The sequence below is a fragment of the Pelobates fuscus genome, chromosome 5, assembly GCF_036172605.1.
Source record: "Pelobates fuscus isolate aPelFus1 chromosome 5, aPelFus1.pri, whole genome shotgun sequence".
In the NCBI taxonomy this organism is placed as follows: Eukaryota; Metazoa; Chordata; class Amphibia; order Anura; family Pelobatidae; genus Pelobates; species Pelobates fuscus.
In genome coordinates this window covers 67,133,622-67,159,772 of record NC_086321.1, presented here as the reverse complement: position 1 = coordinate 67,159,772, position 26,151 = coordinate 67,133,622, and the positions used below count along the sequence as shown (strand labels likewise).

The 26,151-nt window shown below is 38.9% G+C and overlaps 1 protein-coding gene across 3 annotated transcripts in view; it reads left to right on the top strand.

Moving 5' to 3' along the window:
• Nucleotides 1-25,856, top strand: part of ZFR (zinc finger RNA binding protein) — a 50,590-nt gene extending 24,734 nt beyond the window's left edge. Inside the window, exons 6-21 of one of the 3 annotated variants that reach the window (XM_063453960.1) lie at nucleotides 1,751-1,972; nucleotides 2,342-2,586; nucleotides 3,820-4,011; nucleotides 5,100-5,376; nucleotides 6,688-6,875; nucleotides 7,337-7,456; nucleotides 7,641-7,786; nucleotides 8,501-8,660; nucleotides 9,688-9,893; nucleotides 10,655-10,805; nucleotides 12,667-12,808; nucleotides 15,381-15,478; nucleotides 16,281-16,376; nucleotides 17,424-17,535; nucleotides 18,045-18,142; nucleotides 23,782-25,856. In XM_063453960.1, the coding sequence (XP_063310030.1) occupies nucleotides 1,751-1,972; nucleotides 2,342-2,586; nucleotides 3,820-4,011; nucleotides 5,100-5,376; nucleotides 6,688-6,875; nucleotides 7,337-7,456; nucleotides 7,641-7,786; nucleotides 8,501-8,660; nucleotides 9,688-9,893; nucleotides 10,655-10,805; nucleotides 12,667-12,808; nucleotides 15,381-15,478; nucleotides 16,281-16,376; nucleotides 17,424-17,535; nucleotides 18,045-18,142; nucleotides 23,782-23,961 (2,633 nt within the window). In that variant the 3' untranslated portion in view covers nucleotides 23,962-25,856. Of the gene's footprint in view, nucleotides 1-1,726; nucleotides 1,973-2,341; nucleotides 2,587-3,819; nucleotides 4,012-5,099; nucleotides 5,377-6,687; nucleotides 6,876-7,336; nucleotides 7,457-7,640; nucleotides 7,787-8,500; nucleotides 8,661-9,687; nucleotides 9,894-10,654; nucleotides 10,806-12,666; nucleotides 12,809-15,380; nucleotides 15,479-16,280; nucleotides 16,377-17,423; nucleotides 17,536-18,044; nucleotides 18,143-23,781 lie in introns of those variants that run through there. The other 2 variants (XM_063453959.1, XM_063453961.1) reach the window with 2 other exon arrangements.
• The last annotated feature ends 295 nt before the right edge of the window (nucleotides 25,857-26,151 follow it).

The following is a 26,151-nucleotide window of genomic DNA, read 5'->3' as shown; positions in this document are numbered from 1 at the left end:
ATCACGGTACCCGATTATTTAACAGTTGTTTTTTGAATGTTTGTTATAAAAAGACTTTACACCAAAGCAGCTGTTGGCTGTGTATTTCTTTATGATCATCATAGGAAACCTGGTTACAATAGCATACTAAGTGTACATATAAAGGGACACAAAAATGGAATTTCCTTCAAAGTAAAAAGAGAAGAACAAAAATTATTTATAGATGAACTTTTATTCAGATTTCTACTAAACAAAAATAAATTATAATTAGGTGAGAGAAAAAACATTAAGTGGGGGGGGGCACAAACTAATTAGGGGAATGCATTAATTAGTGTTTTTAGATCCGAAGTAGCAGAGAAATATAAAGAAATACAGCTAATTGCATTAAAAGAGCACTGTAGTGTCAGGAATAAAAGCATGTGAATGGTACTTTAACACGTACCACCTGCCTCGAGAGTGTTGCAGACCACCTACACCTCTTCTTGGCAATGGCGTTCCCTGATGGCAAGGTCCTCTTTCAGCAGGATAATACATCCTGCCACACTGCAAAATTTGTTCATAAATGTTTTGAGGAACATGACAGAGTTCAAGGTGTACCTTTGTCCTCCAAATTTCCCAGATCTCACAAATAGATCCATGGGGGCCCCACCTCACAACATGCAGAACTTACAGGATGTACTGCTTATATCTTGGTGCCAGATACCACAGGACATGCTCAGAGGTCTTGTGAAGTCCATGCTTCGACACATCAGAGCTGTTTTGTCAGTACGAATGGGAGCTAAACTATATTAGGTGGCTGATCAGTGTGTGTGTGTACACACAGCTAAACATTTCCTCTACATATGGCGTGTGACAGTTTGCTATATAAGCTCAAAAGCTCTGGGGAAAACACTCTCAAGATGATGATCCTTGAGGCCGTCAATGCTGCAAACTGCTAAATATTCTAAGTGAAATGTAACTAAACAATGGACTTTGCCCATGTATCCGTAAATAGTTTTATCAATAATGCATGGTTTGGATTCCTATTACCAAGTATGAATTAAACATTAGAATCAACAAAATATCCTTGCCTTACCGGGGCTCCCCATTTGGCAAAAGGGGACAAGCCACCATTTGGAAATAAATCCCTTTCTCATACTCGTATGCTTGTCTTGAAGTCTTAAGTTTGAGAGTATGGATAATGTAATGTATGCTCAGTCACTTCAATTGAGTGATAGTGATTCATTGTAGAGTAGCTTCATCAGAACACTCATACAAGTCCAGAGAGCAACAAGACTTAACTATGTTCAGTCAGTGGAGAAGTGTATGCACATCTAATGCACTTGCACATGTCTTCATAAACCTGCTTTCCGAAGGTGTACTCACAATAGACGGGGTAGGGGATTCTGGGAAACATCCATATAATTTTAAATGTTTAATTTTATCTTAAGAGTAATACCATGTCCTGCTTTCTGCAAAAAAAAAAAAAAGAGTACAGTTAAAGCCCGGTTATAATCATCAATGTTCCTGTAACCTTTCTGAAATTAATTTTATATATCTCACGTTTTGGAATGTTAAGTGGTTGTGTTAGCGTGAGGTTTATACAGATTTTCTTATAAATAACCATTTTCTTTTTTTTCAATAGTGTGGAGCTGCAGAATATGTGTAGAGCCTGTTAAGAATAGAAATTGAATAACCATTACCCAAAATTCTGTAACTAAATCCTGTTGTTTTCTACAACATATCTTTTTTTCCTCTTGTGTACCAGCTCCTTTCGCCTTGTCTCTTCCAGTTGCCCCCAAGGCTGGTTACAGCCAGGGAGCTGCACAGTACACACAGGCTCAACAGACACGACAAGTGACGGCAATCAAACCTGCTAATCCCAGCCCTGCAACAACTACTTTCTCTATATACCCTGTTTCCTCTACTGTGCAGCCTGTTGCAGCTGCAGCCACTGTAGTTCCTTCTTACACACAGAGTGCCACCTACAGTACAACTGCTGTTACATACTCTGGTAAGTTCCAATGCTTATTTTATTGGGGGGCTGTGGGTTTATTTTACTTTTTTGTGTGCATTAAATATATTTAATTAGGTGTTTTTTTAGATATATTAAATATTTTAAAATGCAAAATGATCCTTATTCATAAAGCGCAATAACTTATAAGCAAACTTTCAGAAGCCTAACGACCACAAGACATAATTTTTCTTGTAGTGAAAAGTTACTTCCTAACTAAATCCTGGCTAGTAGTGTAGTAACCCCCCGAGCCAAGCCCTGCAGTGTTAAGATTTAAATCTTAGTAGTGTCTCCCATGACAAGGCTGCTTTTATTAATGATCACAATGTAAGTACAAATGTAAACTTTGTTTTGTGTGTTTTTCCATAGGTGCAACATACTCTGGGTATGAGGCAGCAGTATATTCAGCTGCATCTTCTTACTATCAGCAGCAGCAACAACAGCAAAAGCAAGCAGCCGCTGTGGCAGCAGCTGCAGCTACCGCTGCATGGACAGGGACCAATTTTACAAAAAAAGCTCCATTTCAGAATAAACAACTAAAGCCGAAACAACCTCCCAAACCACCTCAGATCCACTACTGTGATGTGTGTAAGATCAGCTGTGCTGGACCTCAGGTATACCGCTTGTGTTATATTGTGCAATGTTCATTGACTAGTATTTTGCAAATTAAGTGTTTGAAAAGCACCGCTTACAGCAGCAGTGGCTTAGTATCTATCAGCTCAAAGAACTTTACCTGCGCTCTGGTCCAAATACCTATGTACATTTACACGAAATGGAAGCTCTTTAGTTTATTCCAATGGCCATTTGAATATAAGCTCACATGCCACATCAAGACAAGCCTCAAAAGGTGAGTCCTACACTAGCCATTAGATTTGCTGAGATCAGCAAAGAATCTCCAATGAGACAGGAAGGGGTATTTTATAAACCCTTTTACGTTTAACCCTTTATAGGGCTTCTACACATACAATAAACTTTGCTGGTATCAGACAAAGGTAAACGTCTCTGAGACATGATGGAGTGTTTTATAAACCCCTTCATACTAATTTACCCTTAATAGGTCTATAACACATACAAATCACCTTGCTGGTATCAGCTAGAAAGCAAATTTCTCTGAGATAAGTGTGTCTGTTGTTTGTGTGCGTGTGTATATAAATGTAAAAAAAAATAAAAAATGTAAGAATTTGACCTTGTTTGTTATAAATGTTAATTGAATACAGTAATAGTTTTTAGCATGATTTTTCCACTCTGCAGTTGTAAAGCCAAATTTTAAATTGCTCCAATTTGAATATTTGTGTTCTCTTGAGCTTTGACCATAGAAGAGGTGTAGTTGTCTGTAGCTGTGCTGAAGTTTTTTTCAAGAGGACTGATTTTTTTATTTTCTGCATTTCACTATTTAGTGAACAGACTTGGGTGTCAACTGTGTGTTAATAGGGAAAATATTCACTAAACACACACAAACACTCTGCATTCATTATATACACTCTCCATTCATTACACACATATTCTTAAACATAAATTCTGACAGGCATGTATATTTTGTGCATTTACCTTAATAAAAAAAAAGCAAAATAATAAACATGTTCAGTTAACAGTAGATTTGTGTAGAAATAGTTTTATTTTGTTTTTTAAATGGTAAATGTACAGAATATCGGTGAGTTATCAGCCTGAAAATTCACAGATTATTGGTATCTGCTCTAAAAAAATCAATAACGGTCGATCCCTACACCAAATTACAATTTTCTACTTTTTAGGTATGATAATATAATATGTCCTAAATATATGATCAATATTCTAGCTCCTTTCCCCACCTATCTTATATATTTTTTATTTTTTTTCCTTCTTCCCAGACCTACAAGGAACATTTGGAAGGGCAGAAACACAAGAAAAAGGAAGCAGCTTTAAAGGCTTCTCAGAATACAAGCAGCAGCAGTACAGCAGTCCGTGGCACCCAAAACCAGCTACGATGTGAGCTCTGTGATGTTTCCTGCACAGGGGCAGATGCATACGCTGCTCACATCAGAGGAGCTAAGCACCAGAAGGTATGTTGTGCTCTGTGAGCATTGGATCTGCATGTAATATTTCTATGCATCCTTGATTTTTATTTCTCAAATCTAATAAATGGTCCATAATGTAAAATGCTTGAATTGTGTGTGGGAAGCTTGAGGAGCAATCCATGTGACTAATGCTGAATGTTCCCAATGAATACAGCTGGTATGTGGGCTGATCATGCCTTCCTTTGCATCACATGATGGCATATTTTTCCATTTTATTAAAGTGGGCATGTTTTTGAAGACTGGCATTTGGAAAATCATTTTATTTAATTTTATTTATTTTTTTAAGGGCTACTTTTCCCTAAAGCACTTCAGCATCTTTCATTGATTTACTAATTGTGTCACTTGTGAGGGGAAAACTATTTCTTCCACCGATGCTTCACAGTGAATCCTAAACAGTCAAAATCACTTTATACGGTTCCTATCCATGGCTGAGAGTCTCTTCTAGTTTTAACTGTAATCAATAAGGCAGGCTTTGTTTTTGATCCTTATAAAAATTTTGCAATTACGGAGGTATTCAGGCTAGATGCTGGTGGTGTAACTCTGCCTCGGGCAGCAGCACTAGTCAGACCAGGACGAGACTTTCGAGCTGGCTAATGTCAAATCTGTGCATATTCGTGGAATAGAACAGGGTTAGGCAACCTTCGGCATTCCATATGTTTTGGAATACACATCTGCCATAGCATGCGTATAACAATAGCAAAGAATCAAGAGAAATGTGGTCCACAACATCTGAAGTGCCAAAGGCTGCCTACCTCTGGCATAGAGATTCATTCGTTGACGGCGCTCAGCCAGTGATGACTGGCAGGATCTATACTCTGCTTCTGGTATTGAGGGTGGCTGGTGGGACTAAGGTAATAGGCAGACTGTTCCAAAATCGTCCGTTCCCTTACTAGGGAATGGCACCAGGGTAATCCTGGCATAACCACAACAGTGAGCAGGGGTGGTTATGTTCCTCAGAGTAACACTTTAAGGAGCTTGAAATTTTTTTTAGCTTATATCCTTGCTTGCATCCCAGAGTGAGAATATGCTGTAAAGACTGTTATTGAGCGTAACAATTGTTTGTTTTTGTTTAGGTTGTGAAACTGCACACAAAACTGGGTAAACCCATTCCCTCAACTGAACCAAATGTTGTCAATCAGTCTGTAACCTCAGCAGCTGTGTCGAAACCAGCAGCCTCAACAGGCGCTACATCCAGCACGAACGGCAATTCCTCGGTCACCACATCTACTGTGAAACTGCTCACCTCTTCTTCCGGCTCCTCTCTTAGTGCCACAAGCAACAACAAGATATCCAGCCTCTCCTCCAGTAGCATTGTGAAGAAAGTAACCACGCCAAAAATAACCTTTGTAGGCAAGTCTGTGTTAGTCTTGTTTACACATTGGCTATATGGCTGATGCAAAACCAAGTGAACAAACTTTTCCAAGTAACTAATGAAAAGTCGGATTAATGTGTAGGGCACTCAATACTAGCCTAGTATGAAGTGAAATGAATGTCAGGTCACCTCACAGCAAGCACTAATCTTGTTGACTTGCACTCAGAATTTTAGGGACAGTTTGGCACTAAATGCTAAGGGAAAGTGTATTTTTTTTTGTCTTTAACCATGCTTAGCCATACCAGCAACGGGTAGCCATGATGGTCTGAGAGCATCAGCTGGTAATAAAATTGAATAAAATGTTAGTCAAAGTGAAAATTAATCGAGCTCTGTACAAATGGTACAGCACAGCATACAGTGATGCAGCTTATATTGCTAAACTGGAACTTATTCTACGTGGAAGTCCCATTAGTAATAGGTTGACTATTATATCCAGGCATTCCGTTTTCAATTTTTATAATGAGAGACCAGAGTATTGTTTGTTAATATTTATGGCATGCTTCCATTTGATTTATTATAATAAAACCATTTTGAAATGGCCAGTGGGTACTTTGTTTGAAACACTTGTAGCCTGTCCATATTTTATATGGTTACTTTACCCATGATGACCACTACAGGTTGCTGTAGTTATTATAATGGCTGGAGTGCCATGGTGCCATACCCTGGTAATGGTGCAAACCGTTTTACAACAGTTTGCTCTCTTATCTGGATCCCCAATGCACGTCTCCACCCCAATCTGCGGAGTTATAACACCCAGCTGCTGCAAAAGCCAAATGCTGATTTTGCTGCTCATTGTCATCCGCTGACTGCTCTTAGCCAGTGAATGAGCATCTGTGCATAAAATATGCATAGATTTGCCATTACCCAGCCCAGAACGTTTGCTCCAGCCTGGGCAATGATGCCCTAGTGACACTACCAGAGGTGCAGTTACACCTCTGGCAGTAGAGGGGTTAAATTGCAGAGTTTCATATCAAAATGCTGCACATGCAGACTTCAGGCATCATGCCAAATCTAGGGAAGTGGTTATGGTGCTTGGAGTAACCATGTAATTGTAGCTTTAAAGAAATAAACACTCTTGTAAATCTTTGTAGATTATTATTGCATTGTAAGCCTTTTTAAGGCAAGTACCATTCTCTTTTAGTACATTTGGTTTAATGTATTTAGAGAGATTTAGCATTCTCTTAATCCGTATTTGCCGTTGATATCAACTTTTCATCTGAGCTGCCCATGAGATTTTTCATCTTCACTTTTTTTCCATTATTTAACGTTTTTTTTCTTTCCCCATGTAGGTGGCAACAAACTACAGTCAACTGGTAATAAAATAGATGACTGCAAAATGGCAGATAACCCTAAGGTAGTTTCTAATGCCACAGTGCAGTCACAAGAGGCAAAGATCGACCCAATGTCAGATGCTGCTCAGACTCTTGCTGCTTTGCAAAGTGATGTACAGCCTGTTGGTCATGATTATGTTGAGGAGGTAAGCTTTCTGTTTTTATTGATCTTGTAAAATTCCTTGATTTCATGTAACATTCTTACATTAGCAGTTACTTATAGATGTTTTTTGTTTTTTTATGATGAGATCAAGTTAAATACATGAAAGGTCAGGACGCTCTTAAACCAAGCTCTGTTTTTATTTTAATGTCTTGCTAAAATGTTTTTTTCTACATTAAAAAAAAAGCTTACTTTACGTAACATGATCTTCAAATGCCACCCAAATGTACTTGTTGCTTTGAGTTAATGCAAGTTCATGCAGTGATCTTATTCTTAAGACATTGTCTATATTGCTTCAAATGGTCTCAGCTGTGGGGGCTATGGAGAGTCCTGCTTTTCAGACAAAAACCTGCAAGAACAGTTTGTCAAAACCAGGGGATGATGTCCATAGATATTAATAATGGAAAGCACTACAGTACATGTTACACAAATACTATTTCCTTACAGGTGCGAAATGATGAAGGAAAAGTTATCAGATTTCACTGCAAACTTTGCGAGTGCAGCTTTAATGATCCAAATGCAAAGGAAATGCATTTGAAAGGAAGGAGACATCGACTGCAATACAAGGTTAGCTTTAACAAGTCAGAGATATATAGTTACTTGTTCCTACAGCCCCAGATGTTCTTATTCAGGATGCTAGCTAGGCATTACTTGGGTGCGGTATTGCATGCTGATTACTACATTGCTACAGCCTACTAAGTGAGTCAAAATACGAAGTTTTTTTAAAGTGAATCTTGTTTATCTTGAACAGAAAAAAGTTAATCCAGAGTTACAAGTGGAAGTAAAGCCTAGCATTCGCGCTAGGAAGATTCAGGAGGAGAAGATGCGCAAACAGATGCAAAAAGAAGAGTACTGGAGACGACGCGAGGAAGAGGAGCGATGGAGGATGGAAATGAGGTAGTGCCACTGTAACTTACTGCACTGTTTTAAATGTAATTCTTTTTCACCAAGTCATGGCCTCTTAATTTGCAGGAAAATAACTTGGAATACATGTTCTTAACTTTACCATATTTAGATTTCTGCTGTTCTATCAACCGTAACAAAAAGCTAACTATTTACAGTAATCTACATTACATGGATCCATCCCCTTGAAGCTGTTATTTATGCACTTTAACCCCTTCACAATACTTAATGGACCACTATCAGCACCCAGACCAATGACCTAATGATCCTGTAGTGCCAGGAAAAAGTTTGTTTTCCTGGCACTATAGTGGTCCTTTAAGGACTGTGTTGTCATTGTCAGTGCTTTTTCTGCATTTCTTATTTGTGCTTGAGCTAGATGAAATTGCCTCTGCAAAGCAGGCTAAACCTCATCCCTTTCTATGTTGATTGGGCTGGCTTATAGTTATGGCTATTGTTACAGATCTCTGTGGCTACAGTTATATACCACTCTTGGCATTGGAAGTGGATGCAGTATACCCCATAACGTTTATGCTGATACAAAGTAGCCGTTGTGCTTAATGACCCTAAAGTTTCCATAGGAAGCATATTTTGGATATTCAAAGTGTAGCTGGTTACAGTTGCATCAAATACTTGTAACGAGTGCCAAAATGACCCTTCTGCTATAGCAAAAATTAACCTTGGCGTGCTAAATTCTATTCCTGCCCCCAGACGCTATGAAGAAGATATGTACTGGCGGCGAATGGAAGAAGAGCAACATCACTGGGATGATCGACGGAGACCAGATGGAGGTTATCCACACGGACCTCCAGGGCCCCCAGGGTTACTGGGAGTTCGACCAGGAATGCCACCTCAACCTCCGGGACCAGCAGTGAGTTTGCTCTTAAATACATATTTTTACATATCCTTTGTTCAAACTATAAAGCTTGTAAAATTGATAAATATTTGCAGGGAAAGTCTAAGCACCAAAACAATCTTAAAGGGATACTATAGACATCAAAACAACTTTACCTTAATGAAGCAATTCTACTGCTCAATTCTGCAATTCTCTGCCATTTAGGAGTTGAATCGCTTTTGTTTCTGTCCTTGCAGCAATAGCCATATCTTCCTTGGCTGTTACTCACACAACCTGCATTGAAAAAAGTTTAATTTTCAATCAGACGTTACCTTGCTTTAGAAGAGTTGATTTCCTGCAATGTAAATTGAACTTTAAAACGTACAGAAGGCTTCTGCAGAGTGTGGTAGGCTATAGCAGTAGATAGACTGTGTGATATAGTAACCAAGAATTTCTAGGTTCCCTTCAGGAAGATTTTAGAAAGACTGCAAGTCATATACAGGGAGGTGTGACTTGAGCTGCATAAACAAGGTGGTTTAACCCCTAAATGACAGAGCATTGAGCAGTGAGACTGAATTTGGTCACAAACTGCTTAATAAAGCTAAAGTAATTTTGGTGCCTATAGTGTCCCTTTAAATGCTTTTGGGTTGTAGATGCTGCCTCTTCTGCCTTGCAAATGAAAGCCATGGCATTTCTGTGTAAAAAGCGCTGTTGACATTTTGCAGTGCCTATTGGTGTTTGTCAGACTTAATTGCATTCATTTATTGAACTTATTTTACATCCAACATTTGCATATTATGCTGCTGTGGTTTCAAGGAGAAGCATTGGATTTGGCAGGTAATAGCAAATGCCCTGTATAGGCCATATCCTCATTGGTTCTTTATAAAAAAATATATATATATATATATATATATATATATATATATATTTTGTTTTGGTTTTTTCCCCTCTCTCCTTTTACTTGGTGTAAGGTATGTAAATGATCTGCCAGGAGTGTCCATATAAAGAAGTATTTTAGATTACTAGAAAGCTGGATTTCATTATTTGTTTTGTTTTTTTGCAGCCCTTAAGAAGACCAGACTCCTCTGATGATCGTTATGTTATGACCAAGCATGCAGCAATTTACCCAACAGAAGAAGAACTGCAAGCTGTCCAAAAAATTGTATCTCTCACAGAACGAGCCCTCAAACTTGTATCTGATACTATGGCTGAACAGGACAAGAGTAAGACCAAGGAAAGTGATGAGAAGAAGGAACCTGTTAAAGAGAGGTATATAATTTTATTTTTTTTGCAGCGAAGCTCAACAATTTTACTCTTACATTGCCATAATAAAATGATAAACCCAGTGGACCTATATAAAGTTGCTTGTAACAAGTCCTAACTAGTGTGTATTCTCCCTTTATGTGTTTGAAACATTTTATATGTCAGTTAATGTTCAAAAGTGCCAAGAAGAAGTTTTAAACATGCTTGTTTCATGTTTTATTAAGGCTAAAACCTGTGATGGATAAGTGGAAAATGTTACCAGAACAGTTTCCTGCATGTTCAAGAAGAATAACCAATACTTAGGCCTGAACTGGAGTTCTGTATTGCTATTCTGATTAATATTCACTTTAAGTCATGTGGTCATCGTGCCAGCAAAATGGTTCTAGATATAGTTTTAAAATGTGCATCTAGTGCGCTTCCAGTTTTTGGTTCCTCTGCACTACCAATCCCCTATTTATTGAGAGCTATACAATTGTTCCAGGCAGCTGCATGCACATCTTCCACATGACCTATAGACTGTAAACTTGTTTGAACAGGTTGTCTTTAACCTATCGTTCCTGTAACTTTTCTTGTAGTTGTCCTATTTATAGTTAAATCTTCCCCCTCGTAATATTGTAAAGCGCTACGGAATCTGTTGGCACTATATAAATGGAAATAATTAAGACTTGCGTGCAAGATCTACCCTTATTGTGAATTCAGGTTTTTTGGCAAGTTTTACTTTTCCAAACAAAACCTTTTCATAATGTGTATTTAACCCATTTTCTCAGGGCTTTAAAAGGAGTCTTGCGTGTTGGTGTGCTAGCTAAAGGTTTACTGCTACGTGGTGACCGGAATGTCAGCTTGGTACTTCTATGTGCAGAAAAGCCGACTAGAACACTGCTGACTCGTATTGCCGAAAATCTGCCTAAACAACTTGCAGTAAGTAACATTAACTGGCATGTGCTTATTTGCATCAATTTATCTTTCTTAAGTAGCTACCTTATTTCAGTTTAACAGTGAATTTAGAATACATGTACAAATGTGCACATGCATACTGCTATACAACATATTCCATAGTGGAGAATATGAATGAAGTATCCATACAGCCATAGATGGTGTAGGGCTATGTTGTGTTAACTTACCACTAGAAGTAGATTGTTTTTATTTATGGTTTAATACCTCCTCTTGGATAAAAATTGGAAGCGCTTCAGACTGGATTTTTTTGCCTCCTTTTGAATAAACAGCAAAAACATATGTGAAGAAGGCTGAACTTTGACACAAGTCTCTTTTCAGCTATGTAACTAATTGTACCTCATAGGTTGTCTTTATGGTTTTTTGTTTTTGTTTTTTTACTTCTCCTCTTGGATAAGCTCTAATTGTACCTCATATTTTTATTTATTTATTTTTTGGAATCTCATATTTTGACTTAATGTTTAGTCTTTTGACTTTCTTTTGATTGTTTTTTTTTTTTTTTTTTAGTTTTTTTTTTTTTTTAATTTTATTTTTTTCTTCAAGCTGTTGCTTGGATTTTGCCTTCTTTTTAGGGAATTGTCATGCAAAATCATTTCCCCCCCTAATCTATTAGTGGTATGCACCAGTAAAGGAAAGCTGTTGTTCATTGCCACAGTGCATAGAGGCAATTTAATGACTAATCCCTTGCCCCCAGTTAAGGCAGACCAGAAGTTCTGTTAATTTCACTGCTCATAGCATCAGGGAGAATAAACTTTACCTGCATGTTTTATGTAATCTCTGTATCCATTCTATGGTTTGGCTACAATACATCTCCACTGATTGTATTCTAAAGATATATGTTAACACACAGACTGCACTGGAATATGTTGAATTTTTTACACCGTTACAGGCTAGCTATACATTAGGCAAAATAGTTTAAAGTGTCTTGTGTTGGGCTCATTTTTTTTTTTTTTTTTTTTTTTTGTTCGCTTTGGAAAATGAGGACAGAGTCTCAAGATGTTAAAGGAGCTAAAGGTACCTTGTCTCTTGGTACCTTTTCTTTCTTTCATTTTTTTTCTTGACCTCCATTTAGGGGGTCTTTGCAAAGACAATGCTACTCTAATATCCATCTGTTTTTTGACATGTGTGGGCATTAGACCACTTGGCCTATAAATAGAAAGAAAATTAGGTTTACAGCAACAGCATTAAAGAACCTCACATTAAAATACAGAACTCCTACATTCAGCCATTTTAGATACTTATCTGAGAAACTGTTATTTTATACTGTACTTGGAAGTAACCAACTGTCTCATGCAAGTGGTGGTGGTTTGTGAAGATCCTTTATTTTTCCTTATCTAGTTTTCCCTTCTGTGGACAATGTATTGTCCAGTAGACAAATATTATCATAGTGTGGTATTTGGACTAATAAATATAAATATATGTATGTTTCTGGAGGTTTGCTACAGATTGCGGTTTGCCTGTGCTGCCTTTGTTCATTTTTATATATATTCTCTTTGGCTCTTAAGTAAAACTTATTTTTGTTTTGTTACTGCACCGTATTTCTGTATAAACCGATAGTTATGTCTCATGTGTTGTACAATTATTTGAAATAAGTGTTTTCTACCTTGCTTTTACCTGTTATGTTTACAACCATTTTTTGGTGCATTCTCATATATGATTTTTATCTGCACTATGCATGTGCACACAATTTAAACCTTAGATGATTGTCCATTATATTCAATCTGTATGCTGGTTATACACATGAAATATGCTGTACTATTTTGAGTATTTTCCTCTGAAGATTGTTCGTATAGTTGACCATTTCTTTGTTAATAATTTTCTTCTGCAGTTAATAAGCTCTGAAAAGTATGAAGTCACTTGCTCTCTTCAGGAAGCAGCGATTGTACTGAATTCGTGTGCGGAGCCTAAAATGCAAGTTACAATAACCCTTACCTCTCCGGTGATAAGAGAAGAAAACATGAGAGATGGAGGTTGGAATAAACAGAACAATGTTATCTGTATACTTGTTTGCTTTCAATGTGTTTTTTCCTTGGAGATGATCTATTTAAGAAAAAAAAATGTTAAAAAATGAATGCTGGCACATGCTTTCATTAGAGATGCAAACTGGTGATGGTCAAATTTCCCTGTATGCTGCTCTTTACTTTACATACATGCTAAAACCCAGAACTTTGAAACCCCTTTGTTTCTATTTTAAATGGTTTTACCAGTCTCTGGAACTATCATTGGTTAATTTAATCCATCCACTTTCATAAAAGGATTGCTGCAGTTGAAAGGCTTAAGAGACAGAGAGGTCTGCCTTTGTTTGTCAACTGGACCATTGATCATAAAATCAATAAACCCCTTTTGCATCTTTGAAATGAAATGTTTTTGATGCCAGCATTGCCCAGGTCTCTTCTGTAACCCTTTTAAGACTTCCTAGCTTTCAGGCCAAATACTGCATGCTCAATGTCTGCATAAAGCTGGTTCTGTTGCTCTATAGGTCAGATAGAATGATGTTTGTTTCCTTAATTCACCTTTTTGTTAAGATCCCAAGTTAGAGGATGATAAAGTTCCATTTGGGGTTAGTTATATACGTGAGTAGATTATGTGTAAATTGCAATCTGCTGCAAAGCAAAATCATAAATGTTGTTCCACCTACTTTGTTTTCACACTTCATGGGCTTATAAACACTAGTAACAATTTGCAAGCAAATACCAGCCTATAACTGTGATTAGATCAGAGGTGTAGTGATTAGTCCATTGCTGATAACTGTTCTTCTGCATTGTACTTATTTATGTATTTTAAGGCCATTATCAAAATAAGCGAACATCTGTAAGTTTTGCTTGCATGCTTAATGTACAGAAAGGAAACAAAACATTTGTCTGACCTTGTCTGGATCTGGTTATCAAGAGTAGCTGGACTGAGTCACACTACCATTCTTTAGGGGATGTGGATGATGCAGGGAAATCTTGTTGCTTATGTTCATAAACTCAGCAGAGCATCTGAAAATATGAAACTGTTTAGAAAGATTTAGTATGGAATCTTCAGTTTCTTTCCAAATATGACTCCTCGTTACTTTCTTCACAAAACCTATTTAAAGAACCCTGATTTTGTTTTGTAATTGCTTAATCTCAGGAAGGCTGGAGAAAAGTAGCTTGGCTAGGAAATTTTCTGCATGCTTTTCTGTCTTACTCAAGGTGTGGTTTTACCTTAGTAGAATAATGAAATTTACCTGTTAACGCACAAATCTTACATGGATAGACTGCGATTAACAGTCATTTTAATAGAATGTTTAACCCTTGCTGCTGAAATCTTCTCCAGCAAGTATGTCTGTATTTAAGTATTATTCTCCAATCCTTTATCAATTTAAAAAGTTTTTTTTTTATTTAGCAGAGATTTTGTTCCTACCAGGAATTACTGCCAAGAAATCGGAAGGATTTTTGACCAAGGTCTTTCTAGCTCAGTGTCACACCAGCCATTGTGTTAAAGGAGGGGGTTTGGTTGCATAGTCCAGGCATCTGCTTCCCCCTTTTTTTTTTTCTTTTTTTTGTTTGTCCCCTTACCCTATTTCCTTCTTGAAATTTAACCAGTGCTCATGCTATTTTCTTGCTGGCTACACCTGTATAACAGACAACAAAGGTAATTTTATCGTCTAGAAGGAATATCCAATTACGCAAGAAATAGTGTGGGCACAGTGTTCTTTTCACTCAAGATTAACTCCTTAGGGCATTTTAGAAATCTCCTTTTTTAACCTCTAAGTGGTATCTTATTTCTAAAATGTTCTTGAACTTTTAAGGGGTTGATCCAAACAAATATAATATGGATGCAAAAATCCACAGCATATGTTAAGCAATTTCCCTTGCACTTTTGTGGGAGAGTGAATTGTGTTGTCTTTGTTCTGAAATTATGTATGTGGAATAAAGAGGTTTTGTTTTTGGGGTTTTTTTTGTGTATTGTTTGATCCCCCTTTCCTTTTTTTTTAATTTATTTTAATCCAGTAAAAAGGTTCTCCCTTTTATGAACTTGTGTGCATAGGTTTAGGTTGATTGAGTTCAACTTTGATCTCTTGCTACTTTTTAGTGGCTATGAATACCAATGCTAACAGTCCTTAATATGGAATTCTCTTAAACAGCTGGGGTGGATTTCTGCATCCTCTGTCTTGTGTTCTTTGTGCTGGTGCATTGTGGCCAACCATCCTTCCTTCCGTATTCGCTTTTGCCAATATAGTAAGATAGAAACAATACTCTTCTTGACTGGTTAATCCAGATTGACCTTACTTTTTGCCAAAGGAGCTTGCCACATTTGGCATTCAGGATCCTACCACTATTAGTTGGTAAAAACTAATAGATCACTGTTTTTATTTATTTTTTCTGTTGACTGCTTGTTTGTCAGCTCATTTCAATGTTTGAGCATAGTAAACTCCATTTGGTTAAGGGAGATTATTTTGGTTTTACTTTTAAATGGCTTGTGTGACACTGAAGCTAAATGGGGAAAAAAAAGTGTCTTGCTCACCTGGTCAAACACCCGTTCCTCACTGCACTTTGCCAATTCAATTCATTTTAGATGTAACCTCGGGTATGGTGAAAGACCCACCGGACGTCTTGGACAGGCAAAAATGCCTTGACGCTCTGGCTGCTCTACGCCACGCTAAGTGGTTCCAGGTTCGCAATATCATTTTACTTTCTTCTTGTAGCCTTATGAGAGAATAGCACTATCATTGTTATTTTGTTGTATATCTGACACGCTTGTAAGTGGTTGTTACTTTTCAATTTGAATGACCAGAAAATTGTAAACCTGAAATATAATAATGCTTAGAATAGCCATTCTGCTATTTAATTGCATTTTAGATCCTTAATTATTTTTATTATTTTTGTTTTTATTTTTTGTTTGCTTCATTTTAATTTTTTTTTTCTGGTCATTGAGTAGTCATTAAATACAAAGGCTTACTCATTTATCTAGTGTTCCCATCATAAACTGTGTTGTGAATCTGTAATTCCATAAGGCTGCATAGTATCTTTGCTTAATAAATTGAATACATGTTAACCGCTTCATGTTTAGCTTTTAAAGTTTTATCCTGATTAAACTGAAGTGTAGGAAGTGAAAGGCAGAATGAAACTGTTTGGTATTGTGACTTTGAGCTCTAGCAAAGGCACATGGGGACCAAACAGATTCAAGCAGCTTTCCAGTCCCTACCAATGCCTTTTTATTTATTTATATATTTTTCTTTACTTTGGCTTTCATAATATTATTCTTTAGATAATTTTTTTCTTTCTTTGTAAATGTTAAATGCAGTTTTGCAAGTTAAATTTACAGGTCGCGAAGCCTAGTTTACTTGTATTGACTACATAACTGATTAACATACCATTGTAAATGGAAGTTCAGCCTGGATTTCCAATGAAGTGGTATTTTAGACATTTGAATTAGACTGATGTAACTAACTTGCTTTATTGTTGTGCACATAAGGCTAGAGCCAACGGTCTGCAATCCTGTGTCATAATCATCCGTATTCTCCGTGATCTCTGCCAACGTGTGCCCACATGGTCAGATTTTCCCAGCTGGGTATGTACCATTTTCTGTGTGGTAAGAAATGGGGTGTAGTAAATAAAATAAGTCAAAGCCTTAATTTTCCACTTTGGTTTACAGTTGACTAAAATGTAGCGTTTAGCGCATCCAAATCCAAAATTAATTTTCTGCATATAGGGCTATGCAGACAACTTATAGGAACAAAGTGGAAAACCAAGACTCCATCCACATGCCGATGCAGTGGTTTTGAGTCCAATGTATTGTTGTCTAAAAGGTGCTGCACCTGCTTTTTGGATGCTCTCATGAGCTTTCCAATCAAGGTCTACCTGAGTGTAAGTTGATGAGGAGTAGGAGGGAAATGCTTGAAAATGTCAAATTAACGGGACACTCCACTACCAAATGCAAAAATAAAAAGTCACGGTTTAGTAGATATACCCATATGAATACTTGCATGCATTTAATTATGAAAAATGTTTTAAGTATATTTAAAATCAACTTCCAAAAGCTGCAGTTCTCTTGTATGTTGCCTTTGCAAGCTCTCCCCTTCTAACACTGCCCACATTTTTTGTGGCTGTCTAATCACAGATTTCCCAATGCAGCTCAAAGAGAAGTCTTTGCAAGGAAGGCAGGTGCTCTGGTCAATTGCTGCCTCTTGAGTTTAGATTCACTGGGCTAACCAAACCAGGAATATAGTCTGTGTGCTTGTAAACCAAGGGAGTGTAACCAGGTTATTTTATACAAGTGTCAATTTCTATTGAAATCTGCACTTTTGGCAAGATGAGAAAAAGACACTCTTCACATACAAAAGCTGTTCATCTGGAGTGTCCCTTTAAGAAAAAAAATACAAAGTATAGTTTTGACCTTCATCTATTTACAGATGTAAATTCGTTTTAAATGCTGTTTTATTTGGTCATTTTATTAATCTCACGTGTGAAGCCTTTTTAATGACTTGTTGTAGGGTTTCCAGAAGTATAAATAATTTAGTAAGTCTTGGTGGTAGGGTGATTCAGTAAAAGCTAAAGATTATCTGTAAGTGTTTGAACAGGAACTTCATGAGTGTGCTAACAAATCATGTTTTCATAGGCCATGGAGTTACTGGTGGAGAAGGCAATCAGCAGCTCTTCAGGACCTCAGAGTCCAGGGGATGCTTTAAGAAGAGTGTTTGAATGCATTTCATCTGGTATAATCTTAAAAGGTATGCTGTGGTTTTTGTTTATCTGAAATGGCTTTTAGGCAAATGTATTATTTACAAACAGAAAAACACTTTACACTTGCTGCAGATTACAGCTCTTTATATTTGAACCTTCTGTTCTAATCAATTACATCGTTCACTTGTAGATAAGTCAGGTCACAATCAAATACCTCACTTATTTAAAAGACATACAAGTTGTAATTGTGGAACAATCGCAATGATCTTACTCCATTCTTAATTTTAGAAATGTGTCTTAGTAATCTCTTCTCTTCAGTGGGGTTTAAATTAAGACCTTACTACTGCTCACACTGTGTTCTAGTTGGTTAGTAATGTGTTTTCAGCTTGATAAAACGAGCTTGGTAATTAAATGACTAGACTTCAGATCTTTAAAAAAAAAAAAAAAAAAAAAAAGTCCTGTTAGGTCTGTATTAAAGTAGGTAGCAATATGCATATTGCTATTGATCCATTTATTTTTAAGGTTATGAATAAAATGTCTTTTTGTTTTTTTTAAGGTGGTCCCGGATTACTTGACCCATGTGAAAAAGATCCTTATGACACTTTGGCCACTATGACAGATCAACAACGAGAAGATATTACTTCTAGTGCGCAGGTAACTTTTAATGCTACTTTTTGCTTTCTAGGGTGCTGTTAATTTGTGTCTAAAGGTACAGGTTTACAATCTAGTTGTATGCATGAATCCTCAGAAAAGTTTCCTACCGGTGCAAGGTTGTTGTTTTTTTGCTAGGTAGGGAAAGATGCATTTTGCTGACCTGAGCTGCAATTGTGGAAAGTGGCCGTTGTGGGATGATATGGGACTGTTGTAAGGGTATAGGGTATAAAAGTCGGGTTAGAGCTGCACATGGGGTGATAACGGTTGTCGGAGGGATGTGTAGTAGGGGGGCACAGGGCTGACGGGGGGGGGGGGGAGGGAGGGGCGCAGAAAGAGGGGGGGGAACTACTAGAGGGGAACAGGGGCTGCTTTAAAAATAAAAACCTACCGCTGCAGAAGTAATCAGGAACGGGTGTGACTTCCACTGCTCTTCTCCCAGACTCCCCAGCATTTCGCTGGCGAGTCTGGGAGAAGAGCAGTGGAAGTCAAGCCAGAGGCAATGGATTTGGATTTTTGCGTCCGCCTGTGCCGCCTTATGGACGCTGGCCATGCTTCCTAAACACAAGCAAAAAGGCTGAGTTAAGAATTGCAAATGCTTAATTTAATGTGTGATGTACTTTATGCTACTATTTGCATCTGGGAGGTGTTGCTTCCTTCAAGCAAAAGCAATGACTTGGTGGGAATTTTCAAAACCTCCCTTAGTTACTCCCACTTATGTTACATTAAAGGATCACTATAATGTCAGGAAAACAAACCCGTTTTCCTGACACTGTCATCCTTGGGGGACCCTCACCCTCAGGGTCCCCCTCCCGTGGCGCTGAAGGGGTTAAAACAGCGCCGGGCTCCCTCGGCACTGGTTACCTCTCCTACCCCCGCAGACGTCTGCTCCCGAGTGGAGCGGAATGCGCATGCGCGGCAAGAGCCGCACGCATTTTAACAGTCCATAGGAAAGCATTTCTCAGGAAGACAGCCACTAGAGGTTGGATTAACCCTGCTATGTAAGCATAGCAGTTTCTCTGAAACTGCTGTGTTTACATGTGAAGGGTTAAAACCTGAGGGACCTGACACCCAGACAACTTCATTGAGCTGAAGTTGTCTGGGTGACTATAGTGTCCCTTTAAGTTCACTAGCAGTACTGACCTTTGCAAACACTATTTCCTTTATTGAGGTCTCTGAAACTACTTTCATTAAAGGGAAACTGTAGTCACCCAGACCACGTCAGCTAATTGAACCTACTGCTGCAATGTAAAACATTGCAGTTCCAGAGAACTGCAATGTTTTATATTGCAGCTCTTAAGTCTGCCCTCTGTGGCTGTCTAACAGACCGTCACTAGAGGGCTTCCGGAATCCAAACAGACTTTTGGTCCGTGATCTGACATTGGACGTCCTCATGGACCTCCAGCAACATATGTTTCCCATAGGAAAGCATTGAATAATGGTTTCCTATGGGGAGGTCTAAGGTGCGAGTGGCAGGTCGGCCAGGGAGGAGCCTGAGCCAGCGCCGTGGGACATTGGCGCTGGATTCAGGTAAGTGGCTGAAGGAGTTTTAACCCCTTAAGCCCCGTGGGAGGGGGGCACTACAGGAGCCTATAATGCCAGGAAAACATGTTTGTTTTCCTGGCACTATAAGATCCCTTTAACCGTGGAACTAATTGTGGATTGTCCCTGATTTAAAATTTTCTGATTGTCTGATTCTGTCTGAATTTGGCATATCTATTAAATTGAAAAATGGCCTTTTCACTTTGTAAAAATTAAGCATTCGATGAGCACCTTGACCACTTCCACGCTATCAAGTCGTTACGGTGCCTGTAGTCTTTCTGTCTGTTTCGTTTCAGTATGAAACGCTGTAGATATGGAGTTTAATGTCTATGCTGCCACGGTTTTAACTCTCCTTGCTGTAGTGTCATTAGGGTAGTCATCAGCCAGCCTGCAACAAGAGTTCCAGAGGACTATGATCAATTATGTGTAACTTTTCACGCACAGCGTGCCATTTATTGCCTGAGAGCATTCAGCTGACAGTCTCAGCCAATGATTAGCAACTGAATCAGCATCTGCAGAAGCTGGAGGGGAATTGCCAATGGGTAAAGAGCCTCTGACTCTGTTTACTACTAAACCGTTTGGCCCATTATTGGGAACTGACCAGGATACTCCTGGCATCATAAACAGGGATGTGTGATTCTTGTAGTAATCCTTTTTACAGATGGAAAACACTCTAAACTCTTTCCTGCCCTGAATATTTACACTGCGTTCGATAATGTATGAAGAACAATATTGGGGTCATTTTCTAAAAATGTAGCAATTGGTTTATTTTATTAATATTTTTTCCTAATTTTGTTGTAGAAATTGATAAGAAAATTTGATTCAGGAAAACTCTCACCCCCATAACAGCTTAAGACCATTGAAAAGGGAACTGTCACTTTTCTGGAATTTACACCATTAAATAAAACTTTGCAAATTGCCTATAACTTCTTGTAGATTTCTACTTTTCAATGTTATTTTTCACACCTTACAAATACCCATTTGTTAAATATAAGGAACAAGTTAACCTCTCTATAAAGGGCCACTCCTGACCCCTAAAGCACTCTAGCTTGCTGAAAAGCTTTGTGTGAAGTGTTTTGTTTTTTTTGGTTTTTTTTGGCCAAAGCAAGAAAAGCTTAAAAATAATCTGAGCAGCCCCACCGGACTCCATAGAAAGGATCCACTGCTAAAAGTGCAGATTTTGATAAAAAATGTGCACTTTTTAATATTAAATTGTTTAAACCACCCTGGCTTTTAAGCAGACAACCGATCATATTCCTGGTTGGGTTTTTTTGTTTTTTTTTGTAAATCTTTCTTTTATTATGGCACATGCGTTATGGGGTACAGAATAGAAAGAGGAGGCATTGTGGGGTAACACAGGTTAATAATAACAAGATGGTATGTAGTACACTCCTAAGAAAGACTGCCATATTTTTTTTGTTTTTTAAAACGTCATGTGAACAACATAATGATACAAGCTTGGTTAACTGAAGTGAATTAAAATAAAATAAAGAGAATAATTGATGCTTAACAGTGCTTGTCAGGTACATGTTTAGATTAATGAGATCGATATTTCGACAGCTTATGTTCTCGTTTAGTTTAAATGGTTTAACAAGATGTACACGTCAGGTAGGAGTATTCAGAGGAGTGACAAAGAAGGAAACCCTGAAATGTACATTCCTAATATAAACAAGGCTATGCAGGCTATATGTGTGTCCAAAGTGTGACAGAAGAACAGTGCACGTTTTATACTGTTAAATAGCACAAAATACAACAGATTATGAAACCCCAGGCAACGATTATGAACAAAAAGATATTATAATCTATGGGAAGGAACTGCTGTGATACTGTAAGCTAGTTGCTTAGGTAAGCTTAGTGTCTGCTTGTATGGCTACAGCTTGCGCTAGCGTGTGAGGAGTGTACCATAACATTGGCAAAAAGTCGCCCCCAGCCATAGATAGAGTTCAGTGATACTTGGGCTACAAACCCGAATAGATAACAGGGTGTTCTGGCTTCATTTGGCAGCAGCTGAGGGGGTGCGCCCACATGGATCAATTCGAGGTCTGTGAGCTGTGGGGCATGATGAAAGGCACTATGCCTAGTGTGGGAATATCTTGATTACCGGCACCTCTGGCCCCGTCTAAGTGGAGGCATGCTAAGGGCATGTAGAGATGCATTTACTTGTCAGGAGTCCGTTAGGATAGGCCAGGTCTGTAGTGTCGTCTGTGCCGCGAGGCGGTCCATGGCTTCGTGCCCGATCATCCGATGCCTTGTCTATTGGGAGGTCGCTGCTCGGTGGATTTGTGTCAGGCAAGCCTGTGCATTTCACACAGCCGGCAAGTTGCATTGTGCCTGGGTGCCTCGTGGTATACCCATACACCCGTCTGCCATCTTGTGGGCCTGTGGGAGTCTGCATCCTGTTGGCTTGGTCCATGACCTTGCTGCCTAACGCCACTCGCTCTCCACTTAGGTTCACAAGCCTCCACGGGGCAGCCGGCTTGTGTGATCTCTGTGGTCGTGGCTTCTTATTGCCAGTGCGCCGTGGGTTCCCGTGAGTGTATTTTGGCTTTGGGCCACCGGACCGCTGACCACCGGACAGCTCCAGGTTTTGTTCCAGGCCGGCATTCTTGGACTTGGACCACAGACTCGGGATCTCTGAGAGGCCGTGTCTCTCCCTTTTTGGGTGCTGCGGAAGGGCCTGGTGGTCATCTGCCGCCAGCGGCGTATGGCTTTCCGGCGTAGTGGTCGATGCCTCGGAGGGGGTTCCCTCACGACCTTCAGCCTGGTTGAGCTGGAGGTTTGCTTTGCCCGGTATGGGCCCTTTTCGCCCCGTGTTTCTACTCCTCTCTGTTTTGCTGCCAGGAGTAGGGGGTGGCTGGGATGCCCGCAGCTCCAGCTTCTCCCAGAAGCTCTGGAAGATAGCTTCAAGTCGCTCATGGAGAGGTTGGGTAGGTGTGGGCTCAGGAGTGTGGTCGGCAGTTGCTATCATGTGGACGAGGTGCGGGATGCAAACGGTTGCAGAAACCTTTAGTAGTCTGTGACCCTGCGCCATCTTGGGCGCACCATGTGTTTGACTGCCCCGTCGTTTGAGTCTCAGGCTGCTGATTTAGTCTGTATTTGCTCCTCTCGCTGCTCGCTGGGGACCGAGATGACCCCCATCGGTCCAGAGGAGGGGGGGGGTGGGGGAGATGTAGGAGCCGAGAGCCCCGAGGGCACCATACCCAGGTCAGGCATCGTGGAGAGCGGCCGTCCCTCCACTGCTCGATCTCCGGTGGGCCTCAGGTGAGCAGAGCGGGGTCTCGGGGGGGGGGGGGGGGGTCACACGCTTGGGTTTGGTGTCGGAGGAAACCCCCGGGTTTCCCCATCTTACTAGCTTCACTCCGGTGAGCTTTGATGCCAGCTTTTTGGGTTTTTTCCCCCGCTTTGTGTCAATTTGAGCTGGAGTTGTAGCTTGGCACAACCGCTTAGCTTGGCTGCTAGGCTCCGCCCCCCATTCCTGGTTGTTTAGCTTAGTGGAGCTAACCTCAAGAGGCAGCAATAGCTCGGATCACCTGCCTTGCAAAGACTGATTATTGAGCTGCCTGGGAAGTCTGTGATTGGACCGCCACTAAACGTCTGGGCGGGGTTAGAAAAGGGTGGGGCTTGCACCGGCAGCATACAAACACCTGCAGGTTTTACAAGCTGTCTTTGGATAGAGCTAAAAAGAAAACTTATATATTTTTTTTTTTTATTGATGTTATAGCTACTAGGCAGCAATTCACTTTTTTTTTTTTTTTTTTTTTTTTTTTTGGGCAGTGGGTTTTATGTTTTTAAGTTGTCTTCAGGGATTAAACTGTTTGGCAATGGTTTATTCCAAAAGTTGGGGCTCCTGCTCCTTGCACTTTAGACTCCTGGTTTTCATTTGTCTCTGCAATGCTGTACAAGAAAGCCTGAGCCATGAAGCCACTGATGCTTCATCCGATACGATCAGCCCATCAGTTGCTGCCCACTGAGAAATTTATTTTTCATACCCCCATAATAATTTACATACCCTCTTCTCCCATTCTGTTCTGTTTAAAAAGCACGAAAAGTGTGTTAATCTTGCTGACCATTCTGCTCTTGTTTTTCTCCCTCCATTCTAGTTTGCACTGAGACTGCTTGCGTTCCGACAGATCCACAAAGTGCTCGGCATGGATCCACTGTCTCAGATGAACCAGCGTTTCAACATACATAACAACCGCAAGAGAAGGCGAGACAGTGATGGTGTGGATAGCTTTGAAGCAGAAGGGAAGAAAGATAAAAAGGACTATGATAACTTCTAAAATGCACTGAAATATCTAGGCTCCTATATTCGTGCAGAACTTCCCTGAAATACATTTCCACATGTAGGTTGTTTGATCAGGTCTTTTGTGGGGTATCTAGTACCAAAACTGCCATTCTAGCCTGTTACAGTTACACTACTCTAGATCTTGATAAATAACCCAGCTAGATGTTTAATTTTTCTTTTTAAATATTTGTATAGAGTTGTTTATTTTTCTTTCTCCCTAATAAATAAATCTCCAAACACCATCCTATCCTTATTTCTTACACATCTATTTGTGATCCTGTACCCCTTCTGTTTGGATAGGATAATTTCCAGTAACATATTGGGCTGTAGTGCTCACCTGTTATTGTAGTGTTTTATCCAATAGTAACACTTAATTTTCTGCTCTCATTTAGGTCACTGAATTATTATTTTTTTAAAGGACTATGATAAAGGGAAAGCTTCCCTTCTTAAGTTGTTAGTTAATTTGTATTCGATATTGGCATGAACAGTTTCTTGTTTATTTTGATTTTTTTTTTGTTCTCCTGTATATTGGAACACCTGCATATAAGTACACTCCCAGTGTATTTTGTTTTGCAAGGCTTAGAACACAGTCAGACTGTCCTTATCCCCAATTGACTCTACTATGTTTAAGTGTTTCTGCAAATGTTGTGACTTTTGTCTCAACAGTAGGCGTAACTAAGGCAGCTTCCTGTCAACTTGTCATTTATTTTGTTGTGCTAAAGACTGATTTAAAAAAGTAATATATAACTATGGTATGGTCTTTAAAAGAAATAATAATTTGCTACATATTGGCTGCATGGGTTTTTCTCCCTTTTTTTGTTGTTGTGTAAAATGACTTTTAAAGCTTGTAATAAGTATTTTTCTCTTTTTGCTAATGTGAATACATTCAAGTTGTATGTGGCTTACCACCTGCATCTTTCTCTGGCCATACCACTCATTATGTAGGAAGGCATTTCAGTAACCCAGGCTGTCGATTTGCAATGAAACCTATTTAAGACTTTGACCTGATTTGAGTTATTAGAGCGGTTTGCATGATATTTAATGCAGTAGCAATTCTTGCTTTAGTTGCATAGATTGATATTTGGCATACACCAAAAAGTTAAAGTGCACCTAGCTAGAAAAATCTAGGCATATTCTGTAAAACACTAATTTGTATTAGTATTTTTAATTTTGTTTTCCATTTTAATTTTGCAGCTTTGGGTTCACGTTAGAAGTGGGCAAATGAATAAGTCCATCAGAGTTTTAATTTACAAATAATGCCCCACGTGAGTTAATCAGAATCAATTGTCCATTATAGACATTATGTATAACATAGCTAGTTGCTTTTTTCTAAAAATGCACATTTAAATTTGCATCCCATTTTTTTTTAATCCAGTTTTTAAACTCCATGCTGGCTGATAACTTTTCAAACCTCATAAAAGCTGTGGTAATTTTAGCATGCATCATCTAAACTGCAAGTATGTTATATGTATTTAAGTGAAGAACTTGGTAGACAGAGCAGGATGTTCCTGTTCACACATTACAATATTTAAAGTAAATAGATGTTTTGGGGCACCTTTTTACAAATGACACTGAATGTCTTCTCAATAGGTTTCATTGTATGTCCTTAGAGACTGCCCCCTTCCTTTTGGCATTCTGCACTTTAATTACTAGTGCATTGCTATCACATTTCCACTCTTTCTCTCTTCCATTTAAGACCATGTCTAATCACAGCAACAGAGTATTAAACTGTTAACATTTAGATGATTACTTGGTCTGTCCTCCTTTCATTAACTGTTAAGACCATGGTGTAATGTAGTTTGCATTATTTTGTTAATGTATGCTCTGGTACAGATACCATTTTGTTGTCACAGCAATGCAGTGAAATAAACCTAAAAGTTGACAATCTAATACATTTATTGTGTAGAAAATATTTTCTTAACTTTGTGCGTGTGTAAATTAACAGATGAAATTAGTATCTTGTAATACAATTTTATTGAAATTTTGGAATGACAAGCTTTTCTGAGCAAAATCGACACACATACTTCAAAGTTGAGTTGTGATACTGGGGTTGAAGCGACATGAGTGCAGATAAGATACATGTCTAATAGAGTAGACACCATTCCCACAGAGGGTCGTGAATATCTTGTGTAAGCATATATGTGTATATCAGGGCTCGACATATACCAGGCGCTTCGGTGACTAG